At 28.6% G+C, this 19,497-nt stretch overlaps 2 protein-coding genes and 1 non-coding gene across 3 annotated transcripts; 2 read left to right on the top strand and 1 right to left on the bottom strand.

Annotated features, from left to right (window-relative positions):
* Nucleotides 1–697: 697 nt before the first annotated feature.
* Nucleotides 698–769, bottom strand: Trnad-guc. The gene has a single exon. It is a non-coding gene; the product is annotated as a tRNA-Asp (tRNA).
* A 304-nt stretch (nucleotides 770–1,073) lies between these two features.
* On the top strand, nucleotides 1,074–3,592 carry LOC123305188 (inositol polyphosphate 1-phosphatase). The gene is made up of 4 exons (XM_044886828.1): nucleotides 1,074–1,316; nucleotides 1,374–1,647; nucleotides 1,711–1,879; nucleotides 2,794–3,592. Exons 1-4 carry the CDS (start codon nucleotides 1,110–1,112, stop codon nucleotides 3,251–3,253), a joined length of 1,110 nt encoding a protein of 369 aa, XP_044742763.1. The 5' UTR covers nucleotides 1,074–1,109; the 3' UTR covers nucleotides 3,254–3,592.
* Nucleotides 3,593–7,449: 3,857 nt separating this feature from the next.
* On the top strand, nucleotides 7,450–17,821 carry LOC123306188 (gustatory receptor for sugar taste 64e-like). The gene is made up of 8 exons (XM_044888090.1): nucleotides 7,450–7,600; nucleotides 7,776–7,915; nucleotides 8,023–8,154; nucleotides 8,244–8,401; nucleotides 9,558–9,711; nucleotides 10,411–10,500; nucleotides 17,538–17,627; nucleotides 17,762–17,821. Exons 1-8 carry the CDS (start codon nucleotides 7,450–7,452, stop codon nucleotides 17,819–17,821), a joined length of 975 nt encoding a protein of 324 aa, XP_044744025.1.
* The last annotated feature ends 1,676 nt before the right edge of the window (nucleotides 17,822–19,497 follow it).

The following is a 19,497-nucleotide window of genomic DNA, read 5'->3' as shown; positions in this document are numbered from 1 at the left end:
ATTGCAATACAGTTTCATTAAAAACCATTCGCTAGTTTTAGCGTGAAAGCGTAACAAACAAACAAACATGCTTACTTTGGCATTTATAATATATAGAGATTCTAAGTATTGGATGTTATTCACTTATTTTCTTTAATCCGAGGGCAGGTTTCACCCAGGAGGATACAGCCTTCGATAAAGGCGCATTAGTATTCATTCTTGACTATGGTAAAACGGTAGATAAATGATACGTTTTCATAGCTTTTTCCAAAATTAGTCGGTGGAAATTAAAAAAAAAAAAACTATTTAAATTAAAGTTTAAAGGTTAATAAATTACTGAAACAAATAACAACCCGTTGTGCCCGATTAATTAAGGATGTATGAGCACGGCAGTCAGGACACAAATTTAAAAAAAAATATTTATTTTCAATTTTGATGGTGAATTATGTTATAACTCGACAATATAAGACGAAAATAAGAATACAGTTTTTCGATATTTGGAGTAATTTTCAAAATATCGAAAAACGAAAATTTTGTTCAATTATTTAGCTTTCGATATCTCGAAAACCAAGGCATTATTTTTCGTCTACATTCATAAACTTATAACAAAATTCATCATCAAAGTTGAAAATAAGGTACAAATAATTTCAAAATTAAATCTAAAATCACCTTAGTGCTCGTACTATCTTAAAAAATAGAACCTTAAAAAAAATTATTTCTCCCCGGCGGGGAATCGAACCCCGGTCTCCCGCGTGACAGGCGGGGATACTTACCACTATACTACCGAGGACATGTTACAAGTCTATAAATATAACATACATTATATAACTAGTTTGGTAATAAATTATTGATAAACACTCCGTTAATGTACGAATGAAAACTGAAACGTGACATACCATTTGTGAAACCAACTCACTGTTGTACTTAAAAACATTTTACACATATTTTCTTGTTATTGATTGGTTTTTGCAAGTTTTATTTTTAAAATAAAATAAATACATGTTTTTAAAATATTGATTTGAAATTTATTTTTATCTATAAATATAAACGCTTAAATATTTCTTTCCATATTATTTTAAACTAATTATTTTTTATAAGGTTTCGGGTTTCTTTATTTTTAAATTAATAATATGGCAAATTTTTTAAAATCATTAATTATAGTTTCGGAAAAAGCAGCAAATATTGCACGAGCTTGTCGTTCAGAAAAAGAATTATTTGAATTATTAATTGAAGAGAAAAAAGGTGCCGAAGGAAATGAAAAACGTTTTTTCCAAGATTTTAAAACGTTAGCGGATGTTTTAGTACAGGAAACAGTTCGACATGATCTTGAAAAAGAGGTTTGAAATAATTTTCATTTAAATTTTTTTTGTTATTGAGTTTTTTTTTTGTTATAGTTTCCCAGTTTATGTGGAAATATTCGTGGGGAAGAAAGTAATACATTCAGTAATACTTTAAATAAAACAATTACAGTGGAAGTGAAAGACGATCACCAGGAAACTGTTGACCTGTTGTCGACGGTTTTAGATGGACACACCCGTGCAGCAGAACTTTTAACAAATGAAGTATACAAAAATGTTTGTTTTGAGTCAATCAACTCAAATAAACTTGATATCCCAGATGATATTGAATTAAATTTAGACAACGTTGGAATTTGGATTGACCCTATCGGTAACATTCGAGTACCTAGGCTATTAATAATCATGTAATATTAAATATTTTTTGAATTTATAGATTCGACATCGGAATATATTAATGGGTATATTTCATCAAGTTCACATACTGAAATCCATAGAAAAGGTTTACAATGTGTAACAGTTTTAATTGGTTGTTTTAATAAAATTACTGGTTTACCCATTGCTGGGGTAATAAATCAACCATTTTATAATTTTGAAAATAACAGGTTAGTTTTTGTTAAATGTCAAATTAATATACTGTCATATGAGGCACCGTTTGTGTTAAAATTAACAGATTTTTACGGAAGCCTGAATGTCTCAATGGTTTTTTTTTTAAAGTGTCTACCCACAAATATAAAACCAACTAACTAGTTCACTTCCAACAAGTGCACTTGTGACTTGTGGGACATTATAGAAACAAACCTTTTTGAAAATGTCAGTCGGTAATGACTATTCTTTAATTAACCACTACCGAAACTGTCTGGAATTATTAAAAATTGTATGTCCAGATTTAGTGATAATAATTAAATTTAATGATAATGTTTATAATTTGTCTTACGTAATTAGTTAAAAATTTTTATTAATATTATTTAAAAAAATTTAATGCTTTAATTAGCCTTTTTCCTCAGAAGATTCGATAGGTGGCAGGAAATAAAAATATAGGAAATCAAAATATTTTTACCTACCCTAGTTCTGCCATCTACCGGATCTTCTGAGGAAAAAGGCTAATTAAAGCATTATATTTTTTTAAATAATATTAATAAAAATCTTTAACTAACTACGTAAAACAAATTATAAACATTATCATTAAATTTAATTATTATCATTAAATCCGGACATACAATTATTAATAATTCTAGACAGTTTTGGTAGTGGCTAATTAAAGAATAGTTATTACCGACTGACATTTTCAAAAAGGTTTGTTTCCATAATGTCCCACAAGTCACAAGTGCAATTGTTGAAAGTGAACTAGTTGCTTTTATATTTGTGGGTAGACATTTTTAAAAAAAAAGCTATTGACACATTCAGGCTTGCGTATTTTATAACAGTTAATAATGATACAAATGCCACTTCATATTTTACAGTACTGCTTTGTATCAAGAGTGCTGTTTTTTAATGTAGTTAATTATTTTCTGTATAGATGGCAGGGTAAGTGTTTTTGGGGAATTCAAACAAATGGACAAGTTTTAACATCTGAAGAAATTGTCACCGATTTAACAAATAATATTGTTTTAAGTCGTATTGAAAAAGAAAATGTTCAAGAAAAATTACGTGAAAATGGTTTTAATCTTTTAAAAACTGCCGGAGCTGGTTATAAAATCTTAACAGTTGTCTGTGGATTAGTTGATGCATATGTTATAAGTCTCGATACGATTTTCAATTGGGATACATGTGCTCCACACGCGATTTTACAAGCTTTAGGCGGGAATATTATTGAATTTGAATCAATGGTAATCAATAAAAATAAGAATATTCTTAAATATAACGAAAATTTTGATACAAAGACTAAAGATATTCAAGTATGGAAACATTCTTTGGGTGTTATTGCGTATCGAAATAATGATGTTTTAGAAAAACTTATCAATGTACTCTCGAATTAAAAGTATTTAATTTTAGTTAATTTTATTGTTCAATTCAAGAAGGGTATAAAATTACTTAAGTATTGTGATTAATGTTCTAATTCAGAATCTATTTTTTAGATTAATTCTATTCCTGTATTTAAAAAAAAAGGATCTTCCTACGGAAGCCTGAATATCTCAATAGCTTTTTTTTTAAAGTGTCTACCCACAAATATAAAACCAACTAGTTCACTTTCAACCAGTGCACTTGTAACTTGTGGGACATTATGGAAACAAACCTTTTTGAAAATGTCAGTCGGTAATGACTATTCTTTAATTAGCCACTACCGAAACTGTCTAGAATTATTAATAATTGTATGTCCGGATTTAATGATAATAATTAAATTTAATGATAATGTTTATAACATTTTATAAATGTTGTTTAATAAATTATTTTAACTGTATATAAATTGTTTAATTTTTTTTAAATCATTTTTTCTTTCTTGAAATCACAGTCATATAATATATACAAAGTCAAAGGTAGCACAGGACTGCCGTACCTTAAATGAGCTAGCGGAACAAATGAATGTAGACCTGGTATGGGTACCGGGACACAGGAATATTCCAGGAAATTGTGAAACCGACGAGCTTGCCAGAAATGGTAAAATACTGCCGGACACAAGTATCAATAAATACCCGAGAGTTTCATTTACGAACTGCAAGTTACTCCTGAAAGAGGATATACTGAAAAAGGCCAATCTTAGATGGAGGGAAGAACGTACTTGTGGTACTACAAGACAGATATCGTCTGAGTGCAATCGCAGGCGTTCCGAAGTTCTCATATCAATTCTAAGGGCCCCTTGTTCGCAAAGTTGTTGCGGCTATTACAGGACACTGGCTGGGCGGCAAGCATGCTGAACGCTTAGGCCTGTAGTGTATCACGACTACTGCAGGAGCTGTCACAGCGGTGACGAGGAGGAGACAATGTCTTATCTTCTCTGTCACTGCCCAGCTCTTGTCATGAGGAGATGGACTTACTTGAGCCAGCCACTCTTTGACCACCTCTCCGACCAAAAGTCAGTCGACGTCAAAGTCCTCCTGCTGTTCTTAAGCAGCTACAAAGGGTTCATGGAGTAGTGGCCGGGGATGGGCCAACCCATTTACGGTATCACAACGGACCCTATGGTCTAAGTGTGTCCCACCCCAGGACATTTTATGAGAACATTTTATAGCAAAGTTTCTAAAAATCGGTACAAAAAATAAAATATTTCTAATCGCATTCTGTAGCCGATAAAGTCATTTTCTTCTATTTTTATATAATAAAAAATCTGCCATTTTTCTTAATATTCAGAAAAAAACTTGCTAGAGTAATCGTATTTAAGATTTATAATGTAAAATGTATGTATATATTTTTTTTGCCACTCTATAGTAATAAATATATTGATTTATTACTACTCTGATTTGAATGTAAATAATAATAAATAGGTGAATAATATTTACTACTTTTACTTTAAAAAAACATTTATGATGTATCGCTATCTGTTTATGTCTGTTTAGCTATGGATAGTGGATATATTAGAATGTTATTGTTCGAATCCAATACTTAGGTGGGTACTTGTATGAATTTAGCAAGGATCATTAGAAAAAAATTACATACATATATACATTTTACAATAAAAAATACTTTTAAAAAGACTAAATAACTGAAAAATTGGACGTTTTTTGAAAGTATTATAAAAAAGTTTCAAGTTCTTTGAATTTTTCGTTATAATGAAAACAAAGTTTCTCGTACATTTTTTTTTTCCTGTTTTATTCAGCACAAAAACTGATGAATTTACCACGGGAACTAAAATAAATGCTTGCCACTTTACAATTTACTTTATTAAGGTACTGACAACATGCTCGTAAAGTTCAAACCGTTTTGGACATACAGTTTTTGAAATACATGCAATTTAAATACAAAAAAATGTCTTTATCGTTAAATAACTCGAAAAAGAATAAAGTTATACAAAAACAAGTTTGAAAGGTAAAATATTTTGCAGAAAAAAGGGCTTAATTTTTTTCCCCCTAAAATTTTTTTTCGAAAGACATCTTTTCGTTTTTTTTCGAAATTTTTTTTTTCTTTTAAATTGCAATATTTCGAGAAATATATATCCGAAACCGTTAGAACTGCATGTTATCCAGTGCTTAAAAAATTTAATATGTAAAGTGGTAAGCATAAATTTTAGTTCACGTGGTAAATTAATCAGGTTTTGTGTTGAAAAAAAAACAAAAAAAAAGATAATTTTCGTGCAAATAATTTAAAATTTTTTTCATTTTCAAGGTTTTTATAGTACTTTAAAAAGTATACAATACACTTTTATCTAAAAACGTCAAATTTTTCAGTTACAACAACAATAGGCGCTGCAGCCCTTCGTGGGCCTTGGCCTCCTCCACAATGCACCTCCAGACGTTGCGGTCCTGGGTCTTGGTTGCCCATCCAGTGACTCGCATATACTGGATTTTGAGGACAATATTGTCCTCAAATCATCCAGCACCTGGTCCATCCATCTGAGCCTTGGTCTTCCTCTCGTCCTGGTAGCATAGATCTTGGCGTTAAGTATCTTCTTCGGCATCCTGGCGTCTTCCATTCTCTGGACGTGCCCAAACCAACGGAGTCTTTGGGATTTGATGAACTTAACAATATCTTCACTGTTCAGGATTTCTAATATCTCCCTGTTGTTCCGAGTACGCCATTCTGTCTCATTGATTTGTACCGCCCCATAGATTCTTCGGATTATTTTCCGTTCGAACCTTCTTATCTTCTCCTGATCTTCTACCGTGAGTGTCCAGTTTTCACTCCCATAGATTATTACTGGTCGAACCAAAGTCTTGTATATTTTCAACTTTGTCCTTCTTGCAATCAGCTTGCTTTTCAAGAGCTTCACATTTGCAAAATATGCTCGATTGCCTCTCTGGAATTTTTCTTTTATCGCTGTGCTAGTTTTTCCTTCGGTATTTATCTGCTCTCCGAGATAGTCAATTTTTCAGTTAGTTCACGTTAAATAAACTGATTTTCAATCGCCAATAACTTGGAAAGTATTGCGACGTTTCGAAATATACTTAAATGACACTTTTTGCTTAAGTTTCATCGCTTTATCGATTCCCGTTGACGCATTTGCAACATATACTTTACCCACTCCTTAGAAGGGATCGTTACCACGCCTTGGGAAAAAACACTCCTAGGTATCATATAACTTTTGATCTAGAGAGTGAACAAAGCTTAATCGATGCTATAAGAAAGAATTTAGAGTTTTTAGCCTCTTTTATTGGAGTATTACTAATCTTACTAATCACGTAGAGTATAGATTTCCACACACTTTTCCGAATAGAATTCTAATAGAATAACAATGAATTTAATGTAGAAAATACGATAATGACTAACATTATATTATTATTATTAATATTATTAAGTTAATTTTTTTATTCTTACAACTTTATTTATTTCTTTTTTTATTTAAAAAAACAATAATATTTTTCGATATTCGATAAAATATATTTCGATGGAAATATAATAAAGAGTTAAAGTTAAAAATGAAGCAATTTGTACGAAATAAAATAATATTACCAAAAAAATGTACACAATTGGGAAGAGAAACATTTCATGAAACGATGAAACCAATAATATTTGTTGCACAAATATTCTCATTATTTCCAATTTCAAATTATATGAAATCATATTCGGAATTAAAATTTCAATGGTTATCAATAAAAGTTTTTTATTGTTTATTTGGTATTTTCGGTGGAATTTTTCATACAAGTATACATTTTCATACATTAATTGTGGAATTTAATTTAAGAAAAATTGGTACGTAAAAAAAAAATTATGATCATTTTTTGTTTTCTTCAATTTTCTGATTCCAAAAATTGATATATTTGGGCATATGCTATCACTTACCCTTCTTTTGTTCACAATTTCGTTTAACCTCTTAAATTTTAAGTATTTCTCTACTATATTTATGCATGTATTATACATAAAAACAGCATCAAAATCCGTTGCGTAGTTTTAAAGATCTAAGCATATATAGGGACATATAAGGACAGGCAGCGAGAAGCATCTTTATTTTATACTATGTATTGATAATACAAGCACTGACAATACTTTCTATACAGGGTATTTCATTAATTAGTTCAGTCAATTGTATGTTTTCACTTGTTTTATAGGGACCGTTGAATTTTTTTCATGTACAGTTTACATAATGTGTTGGTGTTTGTACATCACATTAAAATGGCCAGAAATAATGAAAGAATGGACAACTGTGGATGATTTGTTACAAAGATATCGGCCTCGACCAAAAATGCAATCAAAAATTCGTAGAACAACATATATTTTGGTAACGATAGCGATAAGTAAGTAAGCCCTTTTTATTTACAGTACTCTCACAGAATCTGGCCTATGTATAGTCTGACCTATGGCTAATACATCGTTTGATAATCCTTCAAATAACGAAATTATGTGTGGATGTCTTCATCTTAAATGCGACACACTCTATAACATAACCAAAAGCGTTTTTTTTTGTTACAGTTGAACATGCCTATTATCAACTAATTGTCCATATTAATTGTGGAGGAAGCCGTTGTGGATTTTATGAGCAAGTCGAATCACAATATTTTATATATTTTCGATATTTTACTCATACTCGTGTCAGAGGCCTATATTTAATGGTAAATATGATCGGCCATGAAACTTTGACATCAAGTTTTGAAACATTCTGTTTAGTTCTGACTTAAAACTAATTTACGTTTTAATCAATGGTTTTCCTCATTTTCAGTTAACTAATGTATTATGTACTTTTGCATGGACTTTTGCTGATATTTTTCTAATTATAATCAGTACAGCTTTAGCGGAACAGTTTAAATTAATTACCGATCGTGTAAAACTTTCAACACCATCTGCCGAATCGGTATAATTAAAGAATAATTTTATCAAAACTTAAAAAAAATTTTCGAAAATTAATCCAAAATTTTAATTTTAAATATTATTTTTGTTTAGAAAATTGTCTACGAATCATTTTGGGGTGACGTACAAGAAGATTACACAAAAGTAACAATTTTATGTAAAAAATTGGATGAAATTTTATCCAAAATTATTTTTATTGCCATTGCGAATGATATTTATAGCATATGTAGCCAATTGTTTGCAATATTTGAGTAAGAATGCTTTTTTTTTTTATCGAATAGAAAATTGAGATTTGACAAGAATGGAAAGATTATGCAAACGTGTTCTGTTATTAACTGCAAAAACCTAACTTTCCAAAATAAGCTCATCAAGAACAACAAAAAAACTCTTTTCCAAATAAGGATTTTTAAAAATTATAACACACCCATTGTCACATAGGCTGTTTGTTTACGTACAATAATTTAATGTTTTTGCAAAATAATTTAATCCAATTAAATCATGTTATAATTTTTAAAAATCCCTACCTCAGTTAAATATTATTAAATGAATTTTACTAATATCTTCTGATTATCATTGGCTACTGATTATCGAATTATAGTCAATAAATAAACAAATTTATTAATTTTTCTCATACCTGTCTCCCAAATTAGGGCTCAGATCCAAATTTGGAAAAGAGTTTTTTTGTTGTTCTTGATGAGCTTATTTTGGAAAGTTACGTTTCTGCAGTTAATAACAGAACACGTTGTATATAAGTTTTATAACAAAAGAGCCCATAGATTTTTAGGCGTTATGTAGTTACAGGAACAGGACTGTTTCAACTACACTGTACTGTAACTACTTTAATAGGAGACATTTTACTAAAAAGATATTACCAATTCAATGGGAGAGAAACAAATTATTCCAAAAAGATGTTAACTTTTGGATAATTTATCTTTTCCATTTAAGTGGCAACCTCTTTATGAATAAATTGTTTCCCATTTATGTGATAATATCTTAATATCTGAATGACCGGTATTTTTTGAGTTAAAAAGGCACAAATTTTGTCACTAATATAAGACGGTTTAAAATGTTTCCACACAAATAATAATTTGAATGTCGCGTTAATGTCTTTTATTTCGTTAACTACGATATACACCTAATAGATGTCAGGAGGAGTTATATTTTGCAGTGCATGTTTCAATTTTTCATGAAAAGACGGATAAAATGACGTTTTTTAAAAATGAAACCTTACTGGATTGACTTTTCCCCCCAAAAAAACCCCTGCATAATCATTTTCAGATGAAAATCGTTGGAGCCATTTCCAAGATCGTTGATATATATAAATATGCAAGAATTGCTCGTTTAAAATATATAAGATTCAACAGCCCTTTATTCTTTATTTAAAAAATATAAATGTTTTTGTTTAAGATGGCAATATTCAATGTATCACCAATATTATGCCCTATTTTCGGTATCATTTTTAATAGGACGAACAATTTTAGTGATTTTAAGTTTAGCTGAAGTGAATGAAGAGAGTCGCAGACCACTGTTGTATATGTTACATTTACCCGAATGCGTTCTAGTAAGTTTTTCGTAATTAAAATTTTCTAGTTCAAAATAAAAATCAAGAATCTAAGAGATTTAAATAATTTCAAAATGTGGGTAATTTTGGAACAAGAATTTTGTAAGGTAGAAAAAAACATAAGATTAAGCTCCTCATTTTTAAGAATTGCCAATCCAAGAAGCAATCTTTTATAATTTTTGGGAAAATAATAAATTATAGTTCTTTCATCGATAATTTTCATTATGTATAGATAGTTTTACGTATTTCCGTTCTGAGATCGTTATTCTATAAAACGAGGGACTTAATCTTTTGCCTTTTTATGATTAAAAAATTGCCCAGATAATTTTTTGCGGTGGTTTCCGTGGAAACTATGGTTTATATGTAAAAGAATAGTTAAGGGTAGTGTGAAATAACGGTCTATAAGAAGATTTTTCTACGGGTTGGTTTGGGTTGGGTTGGATTGGGTTGGTGGATATTACAGACAGAACTAAAAATATTTCTTGAATTTTTGTAAAATTAATTTGAAATCAATATTAGGCTTTGATTTTTATCGGATCAATTAATGTACCACCTTTGAGTTAAACATTAAAGTATAGCAAATTTTTCAAAGAATTCACAAGGAACTTCATTTAAGAACATTACAATATGAACTAAAAGGCATTTTATTTTTGAATCAATCAAGCAAAAAATAATTTACATTTTTTTGTTTTAACGCAGCTACAACGATTTATTCAACAAATTTGTGTGGATCCAGTTGGACTGACTGCTTTTAAATTATTTTATGTTAAACGTGATAAATTAATTGTGGTAAGTTTAGTTTTTCGAGAAGATCGTCGACTCCCTCTTTTTACTTGGGAGTTAATTTTTAGTGAGAAAAATTTTTTGCATCTATTGTCTGAAAGTGGTTCGACTGTCACGTACGACTAGTCAAATAGGCGCTTTGTGTGACGTAAATGTGAGACAATGATCTAAAAACATCGTAAACTAGGCAATTTGTATGACGTAAATGTAAAAAAATGCTCTAAAAATATTGCAAAAGCGTCAAAAACCAAAGTTTTTACATGTTTTTTTTTTTTTTTTTTTTTTTTTTTTTGAAACACCGTATGGTAGTGTTTTTTTTAGCATAAATAGAATCTGTGATAAATTTTCTTCATGATGAAAACTTTTTTGAAGCTCAATCACCGATTAATTTTTGTACAATTAACATTTTTGCGAGCTCTTACATAAAATACTATGTTAAAAATCACAATTTTAAAATGAAATAATTCAAAGTTTTGTCCCCAAAACTGTATTTATTGTAAAGGGACTTTGAACTATCATTTACCGCAAAATAATGAACATTCACCGAACTAGCTCAAACAGCTGAACCACTTTAAAAAAAAGAGGGATGGAACCTTAAAACCAATAAAAAAAGTACATATTAATGTTATTATTTACATTTTTTTTAGGTCTTTGCGAATATCATTACATATTTTCTTATTTTCATCCAATTTAAATCATCTTATTAAGAGATCAAAAAGGTGAAGTGATTTGGGAACTAAATAAAATGATGCAGTGACAGATCTTAGGGATGCATTGGATATAACTTCTAGTAAAAGGAACAAAATTGGGATAAAAATATATTTTATCTTAGATTAAGACACCCTCGAATTCAATCTTTGAATCCGCCACTGAAGTGATTTTTATTACCGTTTTAATTTATTTCCTTAACGTTATAGAAACTATATTTTTCTATTTTATTTGAATTCCCTGATAAAAAGTCCGATTTATGAATCGGAAATTTCCAATTCAATCAATTGGAATGAATAGGATTCAATTTGAAAAGAATTTCCGATTCATTCCAATTTCCAATCGATTCCAATTCATGAATATGATTATATTGGATTTAATCGGAATTCAATCAGAATGAATTGGAAATTTGAATCAGAATTTTTTTCAGGGTTCTGACTGTATCTGTCGTATTATCTAAATAAAAATTATATTTCGTTACAATGATGTTTAGTTAATTCCTTTATAAAAATTCCTAGAATTGTTCCACAAAATCACAAACTTTTTTTATCACACATCAAGAACTGGAGCTATTGCTTTTGAATTTTGAATTTTTTCTAAATAAAAAATATTTTCATATTTTTTGATCAGTTTTAAGCCAAAAAGTACTCTTGTGATTAATTTTCGAAAAAAAAATTATTGAAAAAATTAATATGTAATTTTTTATTTTAAGAAAAAATTGTGTTTTTTTGTCAATCCCTGAGGGAATTCGCTTAACTAACGCACCTCTTGCGCTACGAATTTTTATAAATTAAGATAAGAAACGAATTTTTATAATTTCCGTGTTATTATTAGCAATTGCTTAAGGAGAGATGATATGATTGGGCTAATAATTTTTAAAATACTTTCTCACGATTCTCTGAAATATATACAGAAAACGATGCAAGGTTATTTATTTATAATAAAGTAATTTAGCCCGTAGCAAAAATGGATTAAAGATGTGTTATAAGCAATTAATTACGTGATGATTTCATCTGTAAATTATTTGATTAATCAACAAACAAAAAATTATGGAATCAGACCAAAATATATTTGTAATATCATCTTTTTATGTAAATATCCTTGAATTTATTTTTAAATTTGTGAGAAAATAATATATATATCTCTATATATTATAAATGCGAAAGTAAGCATGTTTGTTTGCTTGTTTTTTTGTTTGTTTGTTTGTTACGCTTTCACGTTAAAACTAGCTAATAGTTTTTACTGAAACTGTACAGCAATATAGCTCATACTTCAGAATAACACATGAAATATAAATTATAAAGATATATTAATTAAGTTTATAAAAAAATTATTTAGATTCTATAAAATTATAGTACTCGCACCGTGCGTGAGTTTTATTGGAGGCGTTTCCATGGTAACGATACACTACTTTAATTATAGAATTGTATGGATGCATATATAATTGTATGGATTGCATTTATGACTTACATTGAACATTTAATAGTATTGTCTCACAAATTTAAATAAATAATTATGATAATTTATATTTGAAAAATAATATTTGTGCAATTTGATTTCTTATTTTCACAATTTTTAATGCATTAAGTTTAATTAATTAGTGTTTTTCAATAATTTGATATTTTCTATAACATTAACATGTAAAGAATTGCAAATTAGTCATAACAGCCTTCTTTAACGCCAAAATTTTCCACTAGAAGCGCTGGCATCGATTTTATTGTCCCTACCATGACTACGCACACAACGAATATCTAATGATTGATAACAGTTAATATAACATTATCAATCATTAATATTTATTTATCAATCTAGAAAATCTAATTCTTTTCCATAGATTACGTACATCGAATTCTTAACGATATCGATAACAAAAATATTATCATTTAATAAATATGTTTACGAAAACACAAAAACCAGCAAAATATTCTTTTCAACAAATTACACGAATAATTATAAGAATTACACAAATATTTTCAATATTTCCATTTTCATTGGATTCATTAAAATTTGAATGGAAATCGTGGAAATTTCTTTATAATATTATTATAATTTTATTTAGTATGATGTTAAGTATTGCACCAATTTTATCGACTACAATTGTGAATGAAACAATTGGGGCATTAAGTATGTGTTTTTAATAGTTTTTAAGATATTTCTATCGGAACACAGTGGAATATTTATATCAAATTTTCGGACAAAAATCAGAAAAATCAATTTGGTGTAGTTAGATAACCATTCCATCACAAACAGGTCACTTGAGTTACCTTAACCTCGCCCCCGTCTATTTTGTAATCTACCTGTCCTTACGAATGCATGTTATTATTGTTTTTGCTCTCGATTTACCGTGTCATTCAATTTACGTTTACTGTTTTTATTAGTGCAATTAGGTAAGGATTTTCTTTTATTAAGAGGAAGGTTTGTTTATTAAAAGTAAGTAGCCTTGGTGCTCGCACTACCTTAAGAATCCATGTATACAACATAAATAAATAAACTTGTGTTAAAATCGACGTTTGTGTGACGTTAGCCTAATAATAAAAATTTATTTTTTCAGATCTTGTCTTATTTTTTACACTCGGGTGGATAAATATGGTATTATTCATAAAATTAGCAATGAATTGGGAATTAATTATCGAAACAATAACCAATATTGAACGATCGTTTTGGAAATATAAGCTAATTGCAGAAAATATTCATATTAAAATATATTGGATTACTGGTTTCCTTACTATTAGTACATTTGGTATACACAAGGTTTTTAATAACAAGAAAAAGTATCGGATATCGGAAATTTGAACGGAGAAAGTTTTTTCTTTTTAAAAAACTTAATAATTTTTATTGGCCAATTTCCAAAGTTAATATTTTTTTTATATTTGCTCATAACGCGAGTGCTGACGGGTTAAAAATAGGAAAAAAAATTTTGTTCTTGAAACTATGTTCCTTGAAACAAGGGCTAGCCAAAAAAATTATCCAACTGATACTGTTTTTTTACAATTTATTATCTTGATATATTTTATAATAATTTCAAGGAGGACATGGTCTTGTGGCTATAATGCCCGCTCCTGGAAAGCTTGTAAAAGAAGTCGAACCAAGTTCGTTTTAATTTTTTCTTTTTACTTCCTTCGATGGCACACTTGGTTCAATATCTGATACCCAAGCTTAAAATAATATTATTTCAAAGTTCAAGGCCCAGCTTTGGTTTTAAAGCTAGGTTCAATAAAAAAGGTTTCTTCTTTTTCAGTTGAACATGCAATGTATAAAATTAGTTGGTATTTTGAATGGAAAAGTGTTACATATGAAGAATTTATAACGCATTATTATAATTTCGTTTATAATTTAATACCATTTTCAATTTGGAATAGCACACTTGTTCAGGTGAATATTTATTTTTAACTAGCTAATCTGAAAAACCAACAATTAAAGGCATGGACCAGCTACGAGGGAGGTCGAATCGCCAAAAGCCTGTTGGGTGAAGGAAACTCGCTCGGTAACAGAGCCGAGGAGATCTTGAAACTAAACAGAGCTGATATTAGAGTCATCGTAGAGTTACTCACAGGGCATGATAACCTGAACAAGTTCCAACATCAGATTGGAAAAAGACAATCTTCTGTGTGTGACAGATGCGGAGAAAATTCAGAAGAAACATCGATCCACTTTCTCTGTTACTGCCCGGCACTCATACAGCAGCGAAGGAAATAGTTTGGTCCGGCCATAGTCGAACCAGAAGAAATTAGGAAATTCAGCGCTAGGCAAATGCTGGGTTTTAGTACATCAGCTGGTTATAATAGCCACTGAAAAGTGTAGCGGGGATAGAGTACAAGGGTCTATTTGGCTAGGTGCTCTGAACCATTGCTTCGAGGCCCGATGTTTGAGCATGGCCCGCTAACCTCCATACCCATACCCATACCCATATCCATCCGACGATGCGTTGTTGCAATACCACATAAAGTAAAATAGCTTTTGGTTGTATATTCAGTTTATTGGAGAGCTTTTTGATACACAATATTGTTGATTTTAGCCTCTGGTGCTTAGACGAATGAGTTAGACGATTTCCCGGCGCGTGAGCATGCCACATACATCCGTGTGACAATTTTATTACAATAATCTTTAACAATTAAGTTTTTAATAAATCAAGTCAGATAAAGCCTCGATTTAGTTTTTCTTTGGGCCAGAAACCTTCCTGAACCTCCTCAGAAAGCTCTATCAAAGAACACAACCACACAACCACCCTAGAAAACTCAACTACGAGCTTAAGCTCATCAAGACAAACGAAAAAGTTCCTTTACCAAATTTTGATTTGATGCGTAGTTTCCGAGATATTTTCGAATATCTTTCATCCAATCAAAATGGTCTAAAGTCAAAAGGCGAGTAATCAAATGTTATTTTATGTTAAGTTGCTAAAAAATATTTTAGAGTACAATTTAGGGTCAAATATTTCACAGATTAATTTTTTTCTTTTTGTTAGTTTGTGGATATTTGCAGTAATATAGCCATGGTTTTTGCTGATCTTTTTATAATTATTATGGGTATTGTTATATCAGATCATTTAACATTATTAGAAAGGAAAATTAATTTACATACACCATCAATTAAAGTAATTAAATTTTAAAATAATTTAATGAAATTGAAAATGAGTTTTTGATTTTTGTTCTCTAATGATTTTTCAGTCCACAAAATATGAGAGATTTTGGACAAACATTCATATAACTTATATAAAAATTATTGATATAACACATCAAATCAATAAAACTTTATCGAATATGATTGGTATATCATTGACATTTCATATGTATTCGATTTTAGGACAATTACTCTTCATATCAAAGTAAGTTTTATTTATCAAGAAATAAAAGTTTAAACTTAATCTTATTTTCAACTTGTTGTTGATGAATTTTTTTTATAACTTCATGAATGTAGACGAAAAATTAGAATAAAAATTTTCGATATCTGCCTTGATTTTTGTAAATACCGAAGGCTAAATAGTAAAACAAAATTTTCGATATTTTGATAATTACTCCAGATATCGAAGAATTGTATTCTTACTTTACAAAATTGAAGATATATTTTTTTTTATTTGTGTCCCAAAACCAAACAAAAAATTGAAGTTAGCTAGAACATTAATTAATTAATTTGTTTCTTTTAATTTAATTTTCTAGATCGTTTACAGAAAAAATTATTGTATGGTATACAGTTGGGTTTCATATGATACGTTTAATAATGATCATTGTAGCTGTTTCAAATATTGATGAAATTAGTAAAAGAATATTACACAATATTTTACATTTACCATATTGCTCCGAGGTAAGATTGAATAAATTTCTGTCAAAATCTATTAGATATTAGATATAAGTCTCATTAAAATTGATAAAATTTCAGAAGATTTACCTACTGAGAAGTTTGGGTGGCAATTTTTAGCTTTTTACCTGTAGAAAAATAATTTTCATATGCGCAGAGAACAGTAATTTCAGAAAAAATGATGTCACGTCCGTATAAAAATTTGAATGTCCGTTTTAGAAATTTTTAAATGCCCTCACTGAATTTGTACTTTTATTAATTAATTTTAAGTAATTAAACAGATATTAATTACTAAAATAATATATAATAAACCAAACTTAAATTTCATGGATATTCCCTATTGTTTATTTCAATAGTTTAGGATCTAAGGCCGTATAAACAACTAATTTGTTTAGAACGCGCTTACACTACTGTTCATAACTTCATAGATGAACATTTTAGGGTATTCTACTATTTTTGAAAAAGTACTTCAAAATGTTGATTTTGCTATTAAAAATCCACCAAAAATTTATTTCGAAAAAATACACACGCTTTCTTGCCAAAAACTTAAATTAAATTTTAAACCTTTTTTAAACTGTCAAAAACGCTAGCATCCAATTTGATAACGTAATATGGGTATCATTACACGAAATAACACAAATAAGTTTGACAGATATATTCATAGACATCTGATTATAATAAATATAAATACTTATTATCTATGGATATATTATACCCAGCTGTCTACACTGAACTAACTGATGGTCTCTGACTCATACCGATATGACATCACAGCAGGGATTTCCCGTGTTTTAGGTCACGTGATATACAGTTTAAAAATTACGATTTTTAATTTTAATATTTGAAAAGAAAAATGTGCTTTTATGACTCGAAATCAGAATATTTAAGTATATTTTTACATAAATTTTAACTTTTTTTTCAAATTTCATAATTTATTTTTGACTAACGAATAATACCCTATTATATACTAATAAAATCATAAATTTAATAACAACTAATTATAATAAATTAATAATGAATAAAATTAAATAAATATGTTTTAGTTAAATGCATTTATTGAACAATTACGATATGGTACAACATCTTACACCTGTTTTAATATATTTACAATAAAACGTAGCAATTTATTAGCGGTATGTATTTATTTATTTATTTACCTGTCACCGCATCAGGTAAAAATGATATCATCTTCTAATTACCTGCCTAGTACCTTACATCATCATCAGCATGATCTAAAAAATAATACCTTTCTTTTTTTCATTTGCAGACTTTTACTGTACTTCTTACATATTATTTAGTATTATTACAACAAACTTTATATAACTGAAGATGTTTGAGTTTTTATGTCAAAGATGAGGTGTTGTGGAACACCCAATTGGAACTATGCTCCTATCGTATCTTGGTATTATTATTAATGTAGCATTAACTTTGATTTTTTTTGCTGGTTTGAAAGATTAATTCTGCACTTCACATTAATTATGATCGATTTGCTATTAAAAAATACAATTCTAAAAAAATGAAAAATATACAACAAGATAAAAATTATTTGAAAATACAAATAGCTGTGTTAGTAATTAATTATAAATATTTATTTTGTGGTACGCTACCTTGCAGGTTTAGTGTAATTAGTTTCTTGTAAATGGTTTTTTTTTCTCTCACAATACTGTTTGCGTTTCTGTGCATTGGTAATTTTGTAAATTTAAAGTAGGTATTATTTTAAGAAGTTAAATACTTGTTTTATTATTTAAATAATTAAATATTAAAGCTACTTTAACTCTATACGTTATGAATTAATTGTAATATTTGCTTAAAAAGGCATACTTTCAATTTAGTAGTCAACCCAATATGTGCGTACATTATCTTCATTTATTTTGAATGAAAAACATAAACTTTGGACAAAAATATAAATAGACAAATTGTAAATTATTTTCAAAATATTCTCAAAATTCATGGCAAGCTGAATCGATTAAAAAAATTTTAGTTTCCTAGGTAACACATCATCGGATTTTGACGTCGTTTTAAATTGTTGCACATTTTTTAGGTTTTACCTCCCAACCAGCAAACAAATTATAACGTGCGATAAGGAACATATTCGCTCCGTGCATGTGTTTCGTTTCCATGGTAACGATACACTACTTAATTATAGAATTGTATGGATGCATATATAATTGTATGGATTGCATTTAAGACTTACATTGAAAATTTAATATTATTGTCTCACAAATTTAAATAAATAATTATGATAATTTACATTTGAAAAATAATATTTGTGCAATTTGATTTCTTATTTTCACAATTATTAATGCATTAAGTTTAATTAATTACTGTTTTTCAATAATTTTAATTTGACATTTCTATAACATTAACATGTAAAGAACTGCAAATTAGTAATAACAGCCCCCTTTAACGCCAAAATTTTTCACTGGAAGCGCTGGCATCGATTTTATTGTCCCTACCATGACTACGCACACAACGAATAACGTGCGATAAGGAACATAATTTCAATAGCTCCAAAAACTCAAAAAATAGAATTATGGAATATAAATCTTATATGTATTTTTGAATAATAAAAACTAATTTTGTGTCTGTAAAATAAAAAATAATTTTTGAATACTTCGTAAAACTTATTTAACTCCTTTTGAAGACAAAATTATAAATAATTACAAATTTTTATCCACGTTTAATAAAATTTTGTTTAATTCTGATAAAATCAAATATTCGGTAAATAAATTTAGTACAAAGTTAAAATTAACTAAAGATCTTAAAAAATTTTATACAAAGCTTAAATAATATTAGGTACACAAATTTTTTAAATACAATAATAATCAAATCTGTACAATGCAAATATGGGAATATTAGTTTTATTTCGTTCCATTTATTTAATAATTAAATTATTTATCAAACTTTTTGGAGGCCTAAATACATTACCTATAATTTTTTGAAAGCTCCTAATCTCAGGGTACAAAATTGCAGCTCAGATTTATGAATCGTATTCACGAATTT

The sequence above is a fragment of the Chrysoperla carnea genome, chromosome 1 (assembly GCF_905475395.1).
Source record: "Chrysoperla carnea chromosome 1, inChrCarn1.1, whole genome shotgun sequence".
In the NCBI taxonomy this organism is placed as follows: Eukaryota; Metazoa; Arthropoda; class Insecta; order Neuroptera; family Chrysopidae; genus Chrysoperla; species Chrysoperla carnea.
This window is presented reverse-complemented; position numbering and strand designations above follow the sequence as displayed.

Coding starts and splice junctions, on each gene's coding strand:
- LOC123306188 (XM_044888090.1), top strand. CDS start 7,450: ATGTGTTGGTGTTTGTACATCACATTAAAATGGCCAGAAATAATGAAA. Junction 8,155..8,243: donor CAACACCATCTGCCGAATCG/GTATAATTAAAG, acceptor ATTTTTGTTTAG/AAAATTGTCTACGAATCATT. Junction 8,402..9,557: donor CAATTGTTTGCAATATTTGA/GTAAGAATGCTT, acceptor TTTTTGTTTAAG/ATGGCAATATTCAATGTATC.
- LOC123305188 (XM_044886828.1), top strand. CDS start 1,110: ATGGCAAATTTTTTAAAATCATTAATTATAGTTTCGGAAAAAGCAGCA. Junction 1,317..1,373: donor GACATGATCTTGAAAAAGAG/GTTTGAAATAAT, acceptor TTTTTGTTATAG/TTTCCCAGTTTATGTGGAAA. Junction 1,648..1,710: donor AATTTGGATTGACCCTATCG/GTAACATTCGAG, acceptor TTGAATTTATAG/ATTCGACATCGGAATATATT.